Here is a 21,928-nt window from a genome sequence, read left to right as displayed (position 1 = left end):
ATTCAGTGTCTATGAATATAGTTTTCTCAAAACACAGCCAGGCCCATTCATTTATGTATGGTCTCTGGCTTCTTTCATCCGCCTCCCCTCCCCCCCCCCCCCCCCCCCCCCCCCCCCCCCCCCGCCCCATGGTGGAGTTGAATACATGTGGCAGAAACCATATGGCCCACAGCCTAAAAAGTTTACATCTGGCCCCTCACAGAAGGAGTCTTCCAGCCTCTGGGTCAGACTACTAGAGGTGTAGTTTATAAAATGAATCCTAGGGGCGCCTGGGTGGCTCAGTCGGTTGAGCCTCCGACTTCGGCTCAGGTCATGATCTCACGGTCCGTGAGTTCGAGCCCCGCGTCGGGCTCTGTGCTGACAGCTCAAAGCCTGGAGCCTGTTTCACATTCTGTGTACTCCCTCTCTCTCTCTGATCCTCCCCTGTTCATGCTCTGTCTCTGTCTCAAAAATAAATAAATGTTAAGAAAAAAAAAAAATGAATCCTAAACCTGTGTGTGTGTGTGTGTGTGTGTGTGTGTGTGTGTGAACTCACTACCAAATTTATGGGAACATAAGTAATTTAGGGAGCAAACAGCTTCAAAACACAACCCTTCATTTTTGAAAGGTGAGCAGGAAATTATAAATAGGAACGCTGGTTTCCTTCTTTGGTGGTGATGTTGACAATTCAAAGAAGTAATACCATATTACTAATGTAAATAATTTTGTGCTTCGCATACACGCGGTATGCTCAGAACATTCTCTTTGCCCCCAAAATAAGGATAAAAGTAAAGATTGTTTTCTTTTACTGTCAAATTAAAAACATAAACCAAGCCGTGTTCCCGGATCATTCTGTTTGTATTAACAATTAAGGATCGTACACGGAAGCACAGTAATACCAGAAAATACGGCCACCTTATAGAACTCGTTTGGAAAAATGTCATTCTTTCCTAAGAAATACTGTGCTTAATTAATTCTTGCTCCTAGGAAGTCAACTTGGGGCACTCATTATGGCCTTAATTGGTGGTATAAATTCTGAGACCCCGGAGGGAAACACATTGCATGGTTACTGGTCTCTGGCCCTTTGGGTGAGCATGCGCTGGGTCCAGACCCGTCTCGGAGAGTGACAGCTTCTGGTTTTGATGGCTTCGGGTCTGGCCACACTGATAATAGGTTGAAAGGCCAATGTGCAATAAGAAAAGAAATGCAATGACTTGTCCCGGTGTTTTGCATTAAACAGTGTGAGACAACCTTCTGACTTGGAAAAATGTGTTTCTTTGAACTCCGGTTTTTCGTATTAAATTATATTCATTATACGGCCCATCTGGAATCTCCTGCCAGGCCAGAAATCATCTTACAGACATTAGCAAAAGGAAGTTAAATGTAATTTTTTTTAATTGTATACTTTTCATTTCCATTTATTTTTTTCCCTTTTATTGGAGAAACCAGATGGAAAGGAAGGCAGGAACCTCTCCCTCGCTCTGTTTCCCTTCGGGAACAGAGACAGAACATTCCTGGCCGTGCTCCTCTCACACAGTGACTTGAGGTGACGACGGGGCTGTCTAGATTCCGGGGATAATTGCTGGAAAGGTCAGGAGTTCAAGTCGAAGCACACAGCCGATCGGGGTGGTGGGGTTTGGAGAGTAAGCACGGTGTGGCGGCTAACTTTGGGCTTTCACCGACGTGGGTTGTCACCAATTATATTTGACAGTGAGGAAGCGAAACTCACAAACATCACGTGTGATGCCGTCCATTTTTGGGGACTGGTATTGACTTGGTTGTTTTGCTCGGAGGTGTTTGCTGGATTTTGACTCCGTGTGAAAGGGACCCATATTTGGGAGTCTTCTGGCTCTCGCAAGCCCTTTGCTTCTTACCGAACCAGACACGTCCCACAAAACGGACAGACCCGAGGCTCATACGGGGGGCGTCGGAATGTGTGTTTCCTTGTTCAGATAGGTGGAAATCTCAAGTGTCAGCGCTAGAAGGTAGAGAGATAATTTCAAACATGTGAAATGGAGCCTCAGGGATGGGTCAGTAGTTTGCACCCAACATCCCAGAGCCAGATAAAGGCAGAGCATAAACTGGCCCACAACTCTTTGGACTTGCACTTCTGGCTTTTCTCTTTGGCCGTCCCCCGTGCTGGCAGAGGATCTTTGGCAAATGGAGTCATTTCCCCCATGCAACCCTCCACCCATCTATAGGAGCGAATATTTTCGGAAAGCTGGGTTAAGTACCGGATTTGGTGCTAAGGAGACACAAGCTTAAGAGTTAGGACACGCCTCCAGCTTAATAAGCTACATCAGAACAATTCTAGTCTTTATCTGTGTATTCCCGACCACTCATCTGGAGATTCACCCAAGTCAATTCCGAGTTGCCATCTTTTGAAGGAATATTTTATTTTATTTTATTTTATTTTATTTTATTTTATTTTTTTAATGTCCATTTATTTTTGTGGGGGGGGGGGCACACGAGCAGGGGAGGGACAGAGAGACAGGGAAACACAGAATCTGAAGCAGGCTCCAGGCTCTGAGCTGTCAGCACAGAGCCAGACATGGGGCTCAAACTCACAAACCACGAGATCATGACCTGAGCCGAAGTCAGATGCTTCACTGACTGAGCCACCCAGGCGCCCCTTGGAGGAATATTTTAAATTCAGATAAGGGCGAGGTACTTTTTGGCAACATGCTGACATATCTATAGAACCTGTGGTCATTTCTTGATGATGGTCTTTGGAGGTCCAAAGGGAGGAGAAGGACTCGGGCTCACTTTGAGTTTCTAGTATTGAATCCCTTGTATCCTGTGTATGATTTCATTGTAGTCAGGCTCCCATCACAGATTAGCAGTTTTATTATCTAAATATATTTTCATCGCTCTGGATATTTTCTGTAGGACGACGTCCTCAAGCCTACATAGAGATGACCTCATCTAATTGATGTTGCTTTTTACCACACACTTGAGATGTGGAGGGCAGAGGGGGGGAGGAATGCTGGGTGATCCCCCTTGTCACTCACACACAATGGGTGTCTTTGTGCCTGGATGCTGGTGTGAAATCTGCTGTCACTGATTGTCTCATGTAAGAGCTCCTTTAAGGAAGCTGGCTCTGTCCTACCCTCGTTCACGTTTGACACGGTAACAGACACACGTTACAAACCTGGAGTTTGTAGGTTTTCTCTTCCTTAGCAGTGTGTTAAAAGGTACTTCCACTAAATGGGTTACTTTGGCTTTAAATAATAGACCCCATCGCTTCTCTGTTCCTCAGCGTGTGAGGCTGTCTCACATACCACTCTCCACTTTCAACAAAGCAGATAAGGTATCAACACAATTAAAAGTGAAAAATAATCTGTCTGCTTTGCCGGTAGTGAATGCTTACAGAACACACACTGATACAATAGATTTTAAATAATTTATGTCCGGCACTTTTTTTTTTTTTTCTCTTCAATCTGTAAATGAGGACACCTAATGCGGAATGGCCGGCATGATACTCTATCCTTCCCCCATTAAGATAACAAGATGAGGGGGCAATGATTCAGATCGGCGTATTTGGGGAGCACAGCGCGGATAAAAATTAAAAATTCAAAGAGATGATGCTCTGAAATGCTTTGGGTGAGCAAGCTCATAAAAGCCATTAGGAAACCCAAAATTATAAATTAATCCAGACTCTCCTTCTGAGGGGCTCCTGAAAGCACTTTCCGTTTTCTTGGCAGGATCAAAACATTACTTTTGTGTCGCTGCCTGGTGTTTTTACAAGGTCTGTTCTAATGCCCGCTAAGGTGTAGTGTTCAGTCCTAATGTGTCTCTTGCAGCTGTCGTTGGTCTGAACCAAGCAAACGTCGGGTGATGTTAAAAACAAATAGGAATTAATATATGATACATTAGGTCCCCCTCCCCCATAGATACATGAACTCTCAAATTACCAGGATCATGCGATTCAGGACCGCTTTTCCATCCCCGAAGGGGTGTTTCGTCCAATTCTGAAGGATTTATCCAGCTGCTATCACTCCCGTTGGCAGTAAAGGGAATTGCCCCCACAAATCCCCGAAGTCTAGGGACAGTGCTGTCCCACAGAAACAAAATTGCTAAACTGTTTACAAAAAGTCATTCAGTCCTTTGGTGGTTAAATATAGCTTGATCATGATTTATGGGGGCCCAGCTCTTTTTCCTACACCTGCCTGTGGACATCTCCTAATTATTCATTTGAGAAAACTCTGGATAAAAATATCAATCTTGAAAACACGTGTGTTCCAAGGAAGAAGGCCAACCATGTCCAAGGAAATTCTTAGTCCTGTTTGATCTAAGGAAAACCATTCCCAAATTCCACAGACAGGCCGGTGCTTAAGAGAGGCAAGTTCTTTTAGATGGGTTCAGAATAAGCACACCCTCCCAAGGTATCTTTCACGTCCTTTTGAAGAAAATGAGGAGGGTAAATGAAATTCCAGGGAATGAGCATCTGAAGAGAAGAGAAATAGGGTGAGGCACCCCCAAAACTCCCACATGAGCCTTCCAGGCCTGGGGGGAGCAGATCTGATGGCCCGTCTTCTAGAGTAGGGTGTAGTGTAATGTCAGGGACTCCTGTCCGTTAGCAAACCCATCCTGAAGACAAATGGGAAGTAGCCCCTGAGGAGAGAAATACAATTTTGATACAGGAAATAGAAGAAGAACATAGAGCTTTTTGTTCAAGATGTATGTTTCTTCTGTCTAAAGCCAGCAATTTTGGAAAATGAAGCTAAGAGTTTAAAAATAAGGGCTCTGTTAGGGAAAATAAAACCGGTCCCCCTACATCCATTAGGCTGCCTTTAATTGAAAACTGGAGAACAATCTGACTAATTGGCAGGTACCTCTTTTATTACTGGGCCTATTTTCCCCCTTCTCTCCAGTGTAATCAAAAGACTGCTCCTCTCTTTATCAACCAAAGTCAGGTGTGAAAGGGAAAAGCAGACAAGTAACACTTAAAAATTGATTGTGTGTGTTCTTCCAAATTTTCTCGTATAAAATAGGTACAGAAGTTAAGGTCCTCAAAACAGCAGAAGCTCCAGGAGTGTATTTTTATATAGCAGAATGCTGAGGTAGAAGCTGTAATGTGCTTAATTGCAGGCAAGTTCATGTTGTTTAAAAGAACTTTACCTTTTACATTGGGGACCTATTTCATTTCAAATCCGGGCACTGTGCTGACATTATATAGCAACTTTAATTTTAAAGATCAAGAAAGAGGAGCTGTGGGTGAAATTTGAGCCTGTTTCTTGCTAATTTGGCGTAAGAAAGAAAGGAGGTTGGCATAAATCATGAAGTTAGTATTGCTGTCTGAATTACGATGTTGGAGTTTCGGTATTGCAAGTACAGCTTCCTTTTGCCTTTTCCTTGAATCTGTTTTGGTGGTGGTTGTATTTACTGAAGGTAGCTTTCTCCACTGATCTTTTTTGTCCCCTTCTACGTGGAACTGAACTGCCGTGTGATCTCTAAAAAGCAAAATAACTTGCAACATGTTACTTTTTAATTGTCAAAGTCAGACATGCTCCATCACAAAGGTGATTAAGATGCTACCCTCCCGGTTCTCCTACTTTGAGGGAAGAAAGAGACACAAAGATGGATGGTTACAGTGTTTTAACAGTGAACGTTACAACAGAGGCTACTGATACGGTGGTATGGGATTCACAGGTACCTGGCCCTGTCTTGGAGCAGGAGCAGGCCTAAACTCAAGGACAAGGCAGGGAAAGGACTTTCCAGGCATAAGGAACAGCATGTGTAAAGGCCTGGAGGCAAAGGAGAACACTGTAGTCTAGAGAGCCTGGCTAAGTACGAATGCACAGCAGACCCATGGGACTTTGAGGGACCAGCAGGCTCTAAACCATTCCGCTGATGATCTAAACCATAGTTTAGACACGGCAGGTTTGGGACGATACGCCATATCAGGTCTTATCCTCGAGTCGCCACGACTTTTCCATACAAGGACAGAATCCGTTTTGAGAGCTGGAACTTAAGCAGTATTTTCTCAATAAACTGTTAGTAAGCTTTTTGCACTGTCTGAGCAGGGTCTGTGGTGAGGAGGAGCAGAAGGGTTACATCCGATAAATGCCCACTATTTTACAGTCGTCAGGCTCTTGAAGACTTCAATGTAAATGCCTGACCGGCTTCCCTCTGCTCCCACATCCTCTGCGATTCCGTCCTTTTCACTTTGGATTCGGGACGTCACCACCTATAAAATAAGCAAGAAAGGGGCGCCTGGGTGGCGCAGTCGGTTAAGCGTCCGACTTCAGCCAGGTCACGATCTCACGGTCCGTGAGTTCGAGCCCCGCGTCGGGCTCTGGGCTGATGGCTCAGAGCCTGGAGCCTGTTCCCGATTCTGTGTCTCCCTCTCTCTCTGCCCCTCCCCCGTTCATGCTCTGTCTCTCTCTGTCCCCCCAAAAAAATAAATAAACGTTGAAAAAAAAAAATTTAAAAAAAAATAAATAAATAAAATAAGCAAGAAAGATTCCAGTGAGAAGATCCCAGAATGACCCTGGAAATTAAATTTACTTGGCAGAAGTGCCAACAAATTGTGGACAAGTATTTTTTTCTTTTCTATTTTAGGTCCTCCTTAGCATCATGAAATAATATAAGTGGTTCATGATTATTGGTTTCTGTGAAAGGCTTTTGAATTATGTGATAGAGTTGCCATGGTGATGTCCGGTGTCGTCAACCCACGTGTTAGGACAGAGCTAAGACCCAGCTTTGTTGATGGTAAAATGTTGCATGCCAAACTTTTTTTTTTTTTTTTAATTTTTTTTTTTCAACGTTTATTTATTTTTGGGACAGAGAGAGACAGAACATGAACGGATGAACGGGGGAGGGGCAGAGAGAGAGGGAGACACAGAATCGGAAACAGGCTCCAGGCTCTGAGCCATCAGCCCAGAGCCCGATGCAGGGCTCGAACTCCCAGACCGCGAGATCGTGACCTGGCTGAAGTCGGACGCTTAACCGACTGCGCCACCCAGGCGCCCCTAGCATGCCAGACTTTTAAAAGACATTTAAAATTTTATGCTCCTCTACAAAGAGTTTAAGCGTATTTGAGCATGCTTTGGCTCTGTCTCCTTCTGCTTGCTTCCCCCCACCCTCACCCCTGCCTTTCAGTACGGATGAGGATCTTGAATTTGGGTCCAGATAAGATTTAGTAATTAATGTGCAAAGCACCTGGGGTCTGCTAACTCCTGGGCTATAGCTGAGGAGCTATTTTGGGGCATTTTCTCAGTTAAATATTTGAGAATTAGAAAACTTAAAATGTGTTGGCTTCTTGCCCAGTTATATTTAGAGTAATCCTGATAATAAATCGGTAACTATGGGTTTCACCATGGAAGGGCACAAAATAACTGACCCGAGTAATCTAGAAAACAGATGTCTTTAGTTGGTTTAAAGTGAATTCTCAGGACCAGATTTAAAGAAAGCTATGTGGAGCTCGGTGAAATCATCCATTGCAGACGTTTTTTTTTTTTTTTTCCTGTCTGAGGGTTTTTCTCCCTACCGTATCTCAACTCAAATTCTTGAGAAGAGCGGAAGTGGTCCCCAGGATACAGTCTTGATAAAAGTACCCAAGGAGATCCTGGGAGAAGCGTGACTGTGGTAGACTTGTAGAATTCGGTCTCATCCACAGTCTTGAAACCAACCTTAAGGTCAGCCACAGGAGAAGAGAGATTACCCAAGGCTTCCATGGGTAATCTCGGGTGGTAATCTTCCACGTCCTCATGAAGGAAAAACACGGGGAGCCTTTGATACAGAGGGGATTCAAGAGCCAGGACCGGCTACGTAATTTGCAGGACCCAACACAAAATGAACATGCTGGCCTCTCGTTCAAAAGTTATCGAGAATTTTCAAGACCGTGACAGCAGAGCAGCAAACGGAGCGAGAGGCCCTTCCAAGTACCAGGCTCTGTGTGCGCCCAGGTCACGTGCCTGCGAAGCTGGCCCTGCCACATCAGATCCCTCCACTTTTTGAAAACGGCCAGTTTAACTAGTAGTGCGTACCTGCCTTATGAAGTTCTCTCCCCCCAAATTTTGTTTTGAGATCATTGGTGCCAAAACCTGGTGGATTAGAATGGCGTTAGAATAATCAGACCCGTGGGATAGCTGGTCACTTAAAAAAGTTATTTTATCCAAGGTCATGTTTTAGAGATCTAAAAACACACATTTTCACCTAAATTAAAAGACGTTTTATCCATCTGATTAATCTCTCCTTACTGTTGGTTTCCAGTTTATATTACCTGGTAGCATTTCTTCCCTGGATCATGTTCCTCTAAAATAAAGGACACTGTGAACTGAATGCATTGGCTCGGTGCCCTTCCTGGGACATTGAAAACTTGGGAAATTTAGACCTTGATTGCGATGTCGTGAGTTCAGGTTCTTAGTTAAGAACACGGGCTGCCTATTCATTGGTATTCCTTCCCAGGGAGTTTTAATTAATTGGGGATTAAAAGGATTGAGAGCATTGGCCTGTGGGTCTCACAGGGGTTGAGCTCTCAGGGGCGCACCTGACAGTCCAGGAAAATGCCATCATCACACTCTTCCGGGATGACTGGTTCCCACAGAGATGTTGTTTTTGCTAAATCTGTAGTCCTTGCCTCTTTAGTACCAACCTTCTAGACCTGTCCCAAAATAAAGGCTTGCCTTGCTAACCCAGGGAAGAGTAAATGTGCCAAGGAAGCTTCTGGTCCAAGGGACTTGAAAGGAGACAGGCCTAAGCTATATGGTCACATTCTGAGCACAAGGACAGGAGTCACTGTGCCAGTGAGCTGGCACGAGGCACTCTAATGATGGGCCTTCTAGAAGCCATGGCTGTTAAACATCAGAGCACTCAGCCTTCACTATTGTCATTCATTCATCTTTACTGAATTCCCAACAGTAGAACCTTATCCTGTTGGAAATTTTTTTTTTTTTTTTTAAACAAACAAACAAAAAATAACTAAGCCTCTACCCCTTGGGACAACTCAGCTTTCTTGTTTGGAGTCTGAATCTTAACGTTGTTTTCCTCTTTGCGGTGCCGAGTGCGGCCCCCTCCCTAACTCACTGTGTTCTCTGAGTTACATTCATGCCCACCCTTCCCTGCTCAGGAGGAAACTCTGTTTGTCATCAAAATAGTAGGCTGTTTTTCTACTTTCTCCCTCCCTCTCACCCATTGTCTTTCAGTGGGGTGAAAAGGTCTTCACTTTTCTCTTTCTCCCCCACAAATCTTGCTATTAATAACTCTTCAGACGTTGTCACGCATGGACTTCCACTCGCTCCGGAGGGTGTTTTTTGTTTGTTTAAGGCAACGTGTTTCCTGGTCTGAAAACCGTGTTTCCCAAAGTAGCTGTGATGGGATTATTCCATACTCACCTCCCACTGGCCGAATCTGCTTCTGGCTGGAAATGGGAATCTCAGCTCTGTGCTGGCCCCAGGCTACACCTCCTCGGGTCCCTGCCTTGCTGGCCGGGGAGGATGACAGCCTGGGGCAGCCACCTGGTTGCTTTTTGATTGAAATGGGGTTGAAATATTTTCCCTTCAGTGACCAACCGGAGAGGACTAAGTAACACTCCTCATGGTCTCTCACTTCTTTCTCTCTGGAAGGAGAAATTACCCTGTTGAACTTTGCATGGGATAGAAATTAACTCTGCGAAAGCCCAGTGCAAACAGATGTGCTTCCCATATTACTTTTGGGGTGGATTTCTCCTGATCCACTGCTTCTCATGACTAATGTAGTGCCAAGTTGCCCAGTTTTTTTAAATAAACAAGTTTTTACTCTGCACCCTGCTTCAATCACGACGCGTTCCGCGCACGTTAAACCTGATGTAAATGGCTCTGAGGCTAAAAAGCTACTTCCCTTCACAACACCGCGGTATGAATTCTCACAAGTAGCTTTATGTTAAACGTGGGCCAGATTGCCCTGTTGTTCAGAAGTCAAGGATTCTTTGGGCTACATCCTTGACCGGACCTGAGGGCAGGTTTAGGGTTTTATGTATATGTATTCATGCCCAGAACTCACTATCTACTTTAGTATGGTTAAATTAATAGTGTAGTTAGATTAGTATGGTTAAAATAGCTCGGTTAAATTAAATTAATTCATTGAGTCGCAGCTTCCTGAACAATCTTGGCAGAATAGGGTTCTGACCCTAGCCTCCTCCTGCACAGAAGAACGAGTGCCTCCTCGGTAAATGCCTGGCATGGCTGTCAAGATCCTGCCCAGTCCAAACCAACCTCTTTCAGCTGTGCCTTATACACACACACACACACACACACACACACACACACACACACACCCATCATTTACGTCTCTGCCAGCCTGGCCCACTGGCCCTTCCCTGTATTTCCTCACCTGTGATCGCTCTAGCTGACCCAGAATGTTCCTTGGGGGAAAGCTCACCGTTTGAATCCTAGAGGGAGAATCCAGGGCTGACCCCCTTCTAACTCCTTTGCATTCCTATGGCTTCACCTCAGTAAATATGTTAAGTGTGCCTGCTCTCTGCCAGGCACTGTCCCGGGCACTTTTTCACTTTCTGCTTCTGTTAGACATTCTTATCACGCTGTGTGGTGGCGTGTGCCTTGGAGTGTTCACTTGATTTCATGTTCTTGATGAGTCGAGAAAGGGCAACAGCCCTGCCTTCCATATCCTTGTATGCACCAGGAGAGCCTACCACATCCACTCCAGTTAACTGGCATTGGATGAATGAATCCGCAGAGGAATGAGTATATATAGAGGTGGCCTTTGGAAGCATGAGGATATCCACCCACAATAGCCTGTGTTGTTCAGAGGTTCAGAACCGTGTTCTGTCCTATTTGGGAATCTTTATTTTCAATACCAAATGTATATTGGAAACTGTCCAGAAGAGAGCTTTGGAAAGAAGAGGTCTCATCACTAACAAAAGCTACCATTCACTGGGCACTTGCTATGTGCTGGGCATTGGGTTAACACTTTGTATGTGTTCCCTAATTGGGTATACTCCGTAATGCCATGAAGCATAGGTGTTTTCATTATCCCCACCTTACAAATGAGGAAACAGGCCTTAGCACAACTCACTTAATGTCACAAGGATGGTAAGCAGCAGAGTCAGAGTTAAAATCCACAGGTACTCAAGCTAAAGCCCAATTAATTTTTTTTTAATTTAAAGCAAATTTTTTTTTTAAATTTTAGAATGTGTGTGCGAGCAGGAGAAAGGGCAGAGGAAGCGAGAGAATCTCAAGTGGACTCCAAGCTCAGCATGGAGTCTGACATGGGACTCAATCCCATAAACATGGGATCATGACGGGAGCCAAACTCAAGAGTCAGATGCTCAACCAGCTGAGCCACCCAAACGTCCCTGGAGCCCAATTCGTAATCACTAGGCTAGCATCTAAACCAAGAAAAATCACTCTTTCTGGGAGATGGTTGAGGGATCTCACGGTTTGTGGGTTCGAGCCCCGCGTCGGGTTCTGTGCTGACAGCTCAGAGCCTGGAGCCTGCTTTGGATTCTGTGTCTCCCTCTCTCTGCCCCTCCCCCTCTTGTGCTCTGTCTCTCTCTCAAAAATAAATGTTAAAAAAAAAAAAAAAGGTTTTGAAAGCCAGAAGTTGAAACATGGTCCACGAAAGGAAAAAAAAAATCACAAGAATTAGAGCAATGATTTGAGAGTATTAGAGGAGAGAAGATGGTCCAACTTAATCTCCTATCAAAACATGAAGAAGGGAGTAAAATGAGCCACTTTTATCCATGGCCTTTATAGATTTGGGACCTATGACCAGTTTATCAAGGTAATTAGGAATTTTAGTATTTGGGTGTGGGAGAATGTTCTGGCTTAAAAGAGATGGTTTCCCTTTTGATTTAGGACTGTGTCTGTACTGTAGGTAACAGAGGATTAGGTAGAACACTGGTGCCTCATATCCCCAAGGGGAGACAGAAGTAATCTGAGTGGGCATTCTGTGATTATTCCTAAGACACTCTAATGCAACTGTGGCCTTCTCTACCATAGGAGTGTTTTTTTTTTTCTTTTGGTTGGGTCCCAGTTCCTTGAGAGCAAGAATAGATGAGCGTGAGATAAGAAAGGTTGAAAACACTATGGTTAGAAAACACTTGACTCAGTTCGTGAGGCAGACCTGTCTTCTTGACTGAAGTAGCTAGAGTGTTAGGGATGCGTGGGTGGCTCAGTCACGTGGGCATTGGACTCTTGATTTCTGCTCAGGCCATGATCCACGGTTATGAGATGGAGCCCTGCATCGGGCTCTGTGCTGAGCGTGCAGCCTGCTTAAGATTCTCTCTCCCCCTGCCCCTTTGCCACTCGTGTGGGTGCACACACACTCTCTGTCTCAAAAAAAAAAAAAAAATAGCTGTAGTGTTGTGTTACAAACAGTAGAAGTCATGATTAACCAACAGAAGTCATAATTAAGAGAGATCGAGGTTAACCAGCAGAAGTTAGGATTAACAACAGAAATCATTACTAACCAACACGAATCATGGTTAACCAAGGGAAGCCTTGATGGCCTCACCTGATTACATCTCCAATTGGCGGATCTTCCGCTAACTTCTGAGCGATCTGGCTGTTCAACTACAGACAATATCATCCTCAAGGAATATACTAATATTGAAGAATATTTTATGGAAGTAAGGTATAATACATCCACGACTCTCACTCTATTTTTGCTTATAGCTGAGGACATCGTCATTCATTCGTTTGTTCATTTAACAGCCATTTATTAAGCTATCAATCATGTGCCAGGTCCTGTCCTAGTCCTGGGGACATTTGGCTAATAAGGCACCAATACGGTTTTATTCGGTATCGAAATACTGAAATACTTTCCTACCATTTGTAGAATAGCCATTGCCTTGAGTCTTTCCCTCACCCCACCCAAGTCCCCTGTCTTAGTTCTGGGGAAGAGACATTAAGTACTGACTTGAGGCCACGTTGGGGCCTACCAACCTGCCCACTCTAGTTCCAGGAAGCTGGCCCCCATGTTCCTGCCCTTCCTCTGTCAGGACATCCTAGATCTCAGCAAGGAAGATGTCACACTTGCTGGTGGTACTGGGACACCCAGTTGTAGAAATCTAGTATGCCCATTGGCTCCCTGAGGCTGTGACTGCTGGCCGTAGGCTGGCATTCCCCCGTGGCACCCATGTATCCTCTGAAGTCAACTGTACTATTGTCTGTTATTTTAAATACTGTAATTGAACAGGAATAACATAGAAGGGTAAGCAAGATACCAAGGTTACCTGGAAGAGGAAGCATTCCTATGTGCTTGGATCACTCGGGGAAGGCTTCCTGGATGAGGTGACCTAGCTCTTGAAGACTTGACAGCATTTCTTGGGGTTTACTGGGAAAAGGATGTTTCGGGAAAGTGAGAAAATTGTGATGCCAGTAACTCTAGACTAGTCCCCGCTAGATTACGGTTTTTGCCCACGCAGGTGGATGGCCTCTTCTTCCTTAGTCTTCCTTTTCCTTGGCCATTTTCTTTGCTCGCAGAAATTCCTTCATCTTCACTTTCAAGGCATCCCAATTTGTCACTCTCTGGTGCGATGGCACACTTGGGATCCCAGAAATGTACACCCTGAAAGGATCTGGGAAATAAGCCGCCCAGCCCCTCACTTAGAAGATGAGAGAGCTTCGCCTCCTAGGGCTGTGACTGGGTCAAGGCCACACAGTGATAATGAGGAGGCTGCAGTCCAGCACCTAGACCTCCTGTCCCGTGCCCTTCCTCTACTGCCGCCTACCTATTCCTACCCGCCCCAACCCCGGGCTGCTCCTCCAAATGGAACCAAATCCTTCCTTCCTTTCCTTTTTTTTTTTTTTTTCCCCTTCTAAATTTATCTATTTATTTTGAGAGAGAGCTTGCACGCAGGGTGGGTAGGGGTGGGAAGGGCAGAGACAGAGGGAGAGCGAGAGAATCCCAAGCAGTCTCCACGCTGGCAGCCCAGAGCCCGACGTGGGGCTCTGGGGCTCGATCCCCAGAGACCATGAAATCATGAGCTGAACTGAAAACAGGCATGGGACGCTTAACTGACTGGACCACCCAGGTGCCCCTGAAATCCTTCCTTTTATATGCTCAACTTTTCAGTATTTTCTCCTCTAGGTATGTTTCTGCCCATCTACTGGCTTCAAGGACTATCACACTTTGAATTCAGTACTTCTAAACCCATTTTTACATGTGACAAGATTTGGGTTGCAGTTTTGTTTCTCCAAGTATGAGGCTTCCGATTTTAGGTTGGCACAGATTTGTGGCTTTAAGTCTCGCTGAATCACCGAATGAGAAACATTTTCTCTGAATTCCTCAGTGATAGTTTCAAGTCAGTGCTGATCTGTCTCAGGAAGTGATAAGGCCTGGAGCTTTAAGCCCCTAGCAGATCTCGTATCCAGGGAGAGCGAAATAACATCTGATTATTGTTTTGTTTGACTTTTGTGTTTTATTTGCCTTTTAATATTGACAAGCCAGTGCTGGCTTTCAAAGGAAGCCAGAGATTAAAGGTCTCCGTTTTAAGTAATGTTAGAATTTAGAGTCAGCCTAAGAAAAAACATTAAGCAGCTAAAATTTGGGTGGCACGGGGCACAGTGTCACACACATGCACATGCTAGGTCCTCAAAGCAGTCAACAAAACGAGGTTTAAATAATAATTCCCCACAACTACTGGGAGGAAAATTTGTAGAATGCAGGTATCACTCCGGCCTCAGGGGGGTTTTCTGTTTACCCAGTCCATGTATCAAAATACCTCCCAGCATCTATTTTAGTCAGCAAGTATTCCACCGTGGTGGAAATGATTTACTGAAAACTTAGACCTTCTCCTGATATCTAGCCAAAAATCTGATTTGGAAAACCGAGTCCTGTTTAGTTTCTGCCATCACTGTTACTGAACCACAATGGCTGGGCAAGTAGCGACAACATAAAGTTCTTCAGTTCTCTCTTCTTCTTTCATTTGAGCATCACGAGATTGTTTTGGTCCCCCTCTTGGTCACTCACTAAGCATCTGCTGAACTAAATACTTAGTTTTTAATAAATGGAGGAGGTCACCTTTGGCCATTTGCTTCACACATGCAGGAAAGACCAGATCTTCCATCGGGTCAGTGTTTCTTGGCAGGAGAGCAAGGAAGTTTCTGTAAATTGAGTTTGTACATCTGGCAGCCAAAAGTGTCCTGTAGGTATATTTTTTGCATAAAAAGATATGTTTGAGGTGACCGCTCTGCACAGATGCTATTAAAGGTTCAGAGTATTTGTAACCTGTTATTTTAGATTTGGGGCATATTTGTAGCTCCAGAGGTACAAAAATAAACTGCGTTTTCTTGGAAGATGTGTGTGTCTGGGATGTGACTGGAGTTGCAACCTTAAGCAAGATTTCCAGGCGTTTACAGTTGAACCATGCCAGTAAAAATATGTTTATTGAGACATTAAAATCCTAGGGTACCCACGTAAATATCCTAAACAACATGTGTTACACGAGCTTTCGTTGTTAATGTGCTTCAGCTTTAAATGTTTTTAGTTCTGGTTCCTGGAGTGTGAATGTGTTACAGGGAAAGTTGAACTCAGTGAGTCTTCTGTGCCATTCGGCACATTTGGTGACGTGTCTCTTAGATCCAAGAGAATTGTTTCTGATGTGGGTAAAAGTCACATCACAGTTGTGAAGGCAAACCTCCCTGCTCGCAATACTCTTAGCAACATAGAGGTTTTTGTTGGGCGATCAGGAGAGAGAAAAGACAGCAGGTGTGTGCCCTTCACTCCCCGTTCATTCGTCTGCGTAGCAAGCATCCCTCGACTATCCATCGTCTACAAAACTGTGCGGTAAAAATGGTGAGGACAAAGAGGAAAAGGCGGTCACCATGGGCTCATGAGCCTACCGTCTGCTTTATTTCATCAGTATTTCACAGAAATCAGGATAAATTGCTTCTTTTGCCAAAATAGAATTTTCAGAAAGTTGAAAAGTAATAACTCTGTCAAATATTCAGTAAGCACGCATTTGAAGATTTATCGAACCCAGTCATGAGAGAAATGGTAGGATAACAAAACTGGTTCAAAGGGGGATTTGAGCAAAATGTCTAGGTAGGCAGGTTGATTGCTTGATAGAGTGAAAAGAAAAGAGAATGCTGGAGTAAGACTTCAAAGTTAGGTACAATACTGGTTAATGTCCTCCAAGGCGATAAAACAGTACTCTTTGGTTCTATTTCAGCCAGACAGAAATCTTTACACCTATCCTTAACAAACATATTTGTAATTTATCTGTCTTCTACAGTCGTTGCAGAGTCTGTGACCAATCGATAGTAAATAGTAAGTCAAACAAAGTTACATTTCCCAAGAGTGTTAGATGACTCTTAGGTAAGCTTGTCAAAAAGTCCACGTTGCAGGACAGTGCTGCCCGAGAGAACTTTCTGCCAGGATGAAAATCTTCCATATAAGTGCTGTCCACTAGCTATATGTAGCTATTGAGCATTTGAAATGTGGCTCCTGCAACTGAGGAATCGAATTTTAAATTTTATTTCATTTTTATTAATTTTGATTTAAATAGCTCCCTGTGATTAGAGGCTACCATATTGGACAGCACAGCTCTCCTGTGCCATTAAATGGGCAGTCATTTTTACACCTTGCTTCCAGTCTTGGATCATATTTGTCTAAACACTGTGTAAATTACATCATATTTGAAATATTGTAATGAGCTAAATATGTGGGGAAAAAATTGGAAGAGACTTTTTTTTTGAAAAGACCAAATTCTTCCATGAATCTTATTTCTTTTGCAAATGTGATGCCTCGTATATTGTGTTTCTTGATGGTAGGCTCACCTGAAATCATTCTGGCCAGCAAGGGGGCCGCTTATGAATTAAGCCTGTTTGGAGGGAACCCAGGTCTTGCGTTTTGTTTTTCAAGCGACTCAAGTTGGTACTAATTTCCCTTTAGCAAGACGCTAACCGTCATGTCTAGTTTTGATTAAAAAGGGGCTTTCGGATTGGAAACAAAGGGAGAGCTATTAATATGTCACAAGGATTTGAAGGCTTAAATAAGTTAACTTTTCTGCTGCCCTCCCTTCGTTACTCAGACCAAGCAATCAATGCATGGATAAGGCTGGCTTTGATCTCTCCCGAAACTTACCAGTTCTTTTTCTTACTCATCTTCTCCCTCGCTTGCAGGGGTTTTTCCGCAGAAGTATTCAGAAGAACATGATTTACACTTGTCACCGAGATAAAAACTGTGTTATTAATAAAGTCACCAGGAATCGATGCCAGTACTGCCGACTCCAGAAGTGCTTTGAAGTGGGAATGTCCAAAGAATGTAAGTGGAGTCTCAAAAACTTTTCTTTTTCCTTCTTTGGCTTACCTATATACAGGACTTGCTCAGCTTCCAGAATCAAGTTGTGGAGGGCATGGCATGCGGAATTCCCATATGACACCAAGGATAGATTGCCAAGGCTAGGTGTAAACAGAGGTGAGCTGAAAACAGAATAACCGTGGGGATTTTCAGATCAAGCCTGAGTGGCAGCTGGGGACAGGGCTGGAGCTGTGTGCTGCGGATGGCAGGTGTGTGTTTCAGAGCGGTCCCAACTCACTGTGTGTTGTCGTAGAGCCACCAGTGACTAGCACATCGCATCGCCACTTAGAGACGCCATTTCCCCGTCCTGACCGTGGGAACAGAGTTGTGCCCGTGTCCCTGAGAACAAAAGGAGACAAGAGGCATGAATATTAACAGTAGTAATAATTAGCCCTTTCTCAGAGGGAAGGGAGTGTAAACCTTTTGTTGTGGAAGAAATATTTAGAAACTTGGTGCGTTGGCATGTTTCCAAATTCGATTTAGCTTTTTTTTTGTCCCAGCCACCCTCCTCCGCCAAAGAATTCTGCGGGGTTTTTTTTTTTTTAATGCGAAAGAGAACATTTTAATGAATTAAAAATGAGTGGTCCAAAAACATCTGATAATGGGGACTTGAAATGTACATCACTTAATACAGACAGCGTATATGTACACCTCCAACATTTTCATCCTTACGTTTCTCTCTTTGGTGCTGTCACGTGAAGGGAACAAGGAAGCGACAACGGGCAAATGGCTTGGCTCAGGCAGGCCTAAGGACGGCACAGGGTTGTGTAGAAGGTGAAGCACTGAATGTGATGGCTGTTACTTTATTCATCCTGTTACTCGGGGATTTGGTGAAGGCGAAGTGTGAGTGAAGCACTGGGACAAAAAGCCAGGAACCTCAGCCATGATCTTGCAGCCTGGTTCGAAGGCTTATGTTCTAGGTCCAGGGCTCTCGGACTTTGGAACTGGGAAATGTGGCCATTGGGTGGTGGGGAGACTGAGGACGGAAAGCCCCCAGGGCCAAGCAGCGCTGCTCAGCTGGCCGACTGGCTTTTTGCCTGGAACTGCTTCTAGGGAATGTTGCTTGGCTGCCCAGTAGCCATTCTGTCCCTTCACCTCTCTTAAGTGTGCCTAGGGCTTAGCATGCTTTTCCGTTTCTTGGGTTTCCGTACTTGAGGAAAAACAGCAGGACGGGGAACAATTCCGTTGACTCAAGCCAAGCATCCTATTCTGTGTCCCAGCCACCCGTCATATTCCATGTCACTGGTTCATGGTGGGAATCGGTGATGTAGGCCAGTCCAACGAGAATGAATTCAAAACTCATGCTCAGCCTCCACAAAAAATAAAAAGATAAATTAGACTTTATCAAAATAAAAAAGATGTCAGCTCTCCAACAGATACTATGGAATCAATGGAAAGACAAGTCACGTACTAGAAGAAATTACTTACAAATTGCACACCTGATTGAGGACTTGTATCTAAAATATACAAACCTCTTGGGGTGTCTGGGTAGCTCAGTCAGTTAAGCGGCTGACTTCAGCTCGGGTCATGATCTCGAGGTTCGCATGTTCGAGCCCCACGTCGGGCTCTGTGCTGACAGCTCGGAGCCTGGAGCCTGCTTCGGATTCTGTGTCTCCCCCTCTCTCTGCCCCTCCCCCGCTCACGCTCTTGTCTCTGTCTCAAAAATAACTATTTTTTAAAATATTAAAAAAATAAAACAAAATATACAAACCTCTGAAAACTCAGTAATAAGAAAGCAACACAATTAAACAAAAACAAACTAGTGCCTTCAAAAATGCCAACATTATGAAAGGCAAAGACAGACTGAAAAACTGTTCCAGATTAAAAGAGACATGCCAGCTACATGCAATGCATAATCCAGATCGGATTCTTGGTCAGAGGGAAATAGTTCTAAAGGACGTTATTGGGACAGTGAGTGAAATTTGAATACGGATTATAGATTATAGCGCTGTAATATACTGTTCTATATTATTACTTATGAAGAATTGTGAATCTAGATGAAGGGCGTACAGGAGGTCTTTGTACTATTCTTGCAACTTTGGAGCAAACTTGAAATTTTACCAAAATAAAATTACCCAAATAGGACAAAAGACTCCAGCTTAAAATATTAGGACAGAAGTGCCCTCCTTTCCGACGTATGTGGACAAGAAAGCAGGTAGCCACAAGTGCCCCTCGTAGCTGTCCTCCAACTCGAGGACAAAGAAGGCACTGTAGATAGAAGAGTGGAAAGACAGACAGAAACTGGGCCCTGAAGAGCTGGACTGAATCGCTAAACCAACTGCCTCCAGCAAGTTTTGTTATATTTGCCAAGAGGTGCCGTTAAGGCAGTTGAGGTTGGCGTCTTTGTCATATTTTAGGGTCCTGATGAGCAAGAATGGACTGGGTCATCAGATAGGGTAGTGTCCTCCCATACCTCCTGGGAAGGTCTTTTTCCCCTGGAAACTTCTATCTGTGGTTGATGGGTCAGTTGACCACATTTCAGCCAGTTCTCTTTGCTCCCTCCAAACTTTAGAGCTATTGAATTACTTAAAATCAATGAATATGGAGATATAGAGCTAATACTAACTTAGCTCGGGCCCCAGACCCTACCGCTGAAAAGCACAACGTTGCCCTGTAATAGCCAGATTTTTTTATATGTGTAAGTGAGACTCGCAGAATGATCCCCTGACACTCCATTTTTGGTCTCACATTCTGTAGACATGGATGTCAGTCACGCTGCAGTTCTGTGGGAGAATTTTAGTCTAGGCTGAAATTATAAATGAGTAAGCCAGATGTGGACTCAGGGTAAATCAGTACTTTTGCATTTATTTTGTGTGGGCTGGAGACCCATTTCCTGCTTACATTACTTAAAACCCATATCCTGCTGCTCTGTAAAAACTGGCAGCTCGGTTGCCAATTAAAAAAAAAAATAATGTTTACACCCACAGGAAAACTCTAGTTTCAACCCTCAAGGAACTTATCACCTTAATTAGATTTAAAAATATATAAATGAGAAGAAAATGGGATCATTATGCCCAAGTATACAAAAATAAATATATTTTCCTTCGAAGGAAATTGAAGGGGAAGGAATAAACGCTTGGAATAGAGAGACTTAGGGTCTAATAGAATATTTTTTAAGCTGAAACAGAAAGAAGCAGGAAAATATGAGAATCGGTAACCGGTTATACCAAGATATTCGCAACCGAAATGAACCCAAGAATAATAGAGACTCCTAGAATGTTAGAACTGAAAAGGGATCTTAGAGATTGATTTTCACTCACCTCTCTCATTTGACATACAAGCACACTGGGACCCAGAAAGGTGAAACGGTTTTCCCAGCAATCCCCAACTGGCTCAAGACAGAACGAAGACTACAGTTCAAGCCTTTCCTCTTCTGGCCGTGCTTTCTCTGTGGTACCAAGCTGCCTAAGATTTGCATTCAATTCTTGCCATAGGTCATGACGATTCATTAGTATGTGTCAGAACTCTTCGGGTGCAAGCGACAGAAAACTCAGCTCAAACTTGGCATAAGCTCAAAAAATCGGCACATGCAATTGGACAGTCCGGAGTAACATGACCGCATGCAAGGGCTCGAGGTCGTTTTGGGGGCGTGGCTCCTCGTTGTCTCCCATAGATGGTTTTGTTTGTTTGTTTGTTTTTGTTTTTTTACCCTGTTGGTTTGGTTTTCTGGAAGATTTTACATATGGCTACTCAAGATGGCCACCAACCTGACAGAGAGGTGCGGGTCCCCATCATTTCGTGAGTGCCCAGGAACTGGTTCTCATTGGCCTAACTCGGATCACGTGCCCTTGTATAACTGTCTCACCTTGGGGGTGATGGAGGGGTAGACCGCCGTAATTGGCTAGGTCTCCGTCATGTGCCAATCTCAGGAGCCGGGCCTCGAGGTCTACCCCACCCAAACCACATGGGGCAGGAGTGTGGGAGGAAAGAATCCCTATGTAGCTAATCAGAAAGACCTGAGGCAAAAATTTACAATGTCCCCACCAAGGCCTATCCCGTCCCACGGTGCTGTTCCTGGTATGTTCTTATTCTTTGTGCTGTTGAAGGAAAGAAAGAAACCTGAAAATCCTATTACAGTAATAGCTAACATAGGCAAGGTGTTTTCTGTTCGCCGGGGACTTCTTAACCATTTTTAATACTTTGTCCCATTCAAGCCTAACAATAGCCGTATGAGAAAGATGAGTTACAATCCCATTCTTCCCCTTTTTTTTAGGCAGATGTGGAAACTTAGGTGCAGAGAGGTTAATTAATTTCGAGTAACGCATTTAGTAAGGGCCAGTGCTGGGATTTGGATCCCGATAGTAATATATACTACATTCCATAAAAAGCACCTCTGACTTCTCTTTTTGACTCGACTCTATTCCAAGTGGTTAATTAAACAATAATCACACTCCTTGTTGTGTATTAGAGACGTACCCCCTAGAAAGCCGTGTGCAAATTTAATTTTTATAGCCCAAATTTGGTTTTAAATGTATAAGGGGATTTACTAGTAAAAGAAATCCTTGGGTGTGGGGGATCAGGAAAGCAGGATTATTTCTTCACTCTTCTGTTCTGTAAGTGCTGGTGGGTATACCTTATATTTGCCGAGGGCTTTGTAAAGCTAAGGGAGCCTTTCTGCAGAGAAATAGCTATTTGTCAAAGCATGAGATTCGAAAGCGGTAGCAGCAAGTGAAAAAAATCGATTTTCAGCAGCATTCTGGAA

General features: G+C 44.0%; 1 protein-coding gene across 3 annotated transcripts in view; it reads left to right on the top strand.

The window, feature by feature from the left end:
* The window catches only part of RARB (retinoic acid receptor beta), a 171,500-nt gene that overhangs the window by 52,438 nt on the left and 97,134 nt on the right, over window positions 1-21,928 (top strand). For all 3 annotated transcript variants that reach the window (XM_030330639.1, XM_030330640.1, XM_030330641.1), the window contains exon 3: window positions 17,049-17,190. In XM_030330639.1, coding sequence (XP_030186499.1) covers window positions 17,049-17,190 — 142 coding nt within the window. The remainder of the gene's footprint in view (window positions 1-17,048; window positions 17,191-21,928) is intronic.

This window comes from Lynx canadensis, chromosome C2 (assembly GCF_007474595.2).
Source record: "Lynx canadensis isolate LIC74 chromosome C2, mLynCan4.pri.v2, whole genome shotgun sequence".
Taxonomy (NCBI): Eukaryota; Metazoa; Chordata; class Mammalia; order Carnivora; family Felidae; genus Lynx; species Lynx canadensis.
The sequence above is the reverse complement of the archived record's forward strand: the minus strand, read 5'-3'. Positions and strand labels throughout refer to the sequence as shown.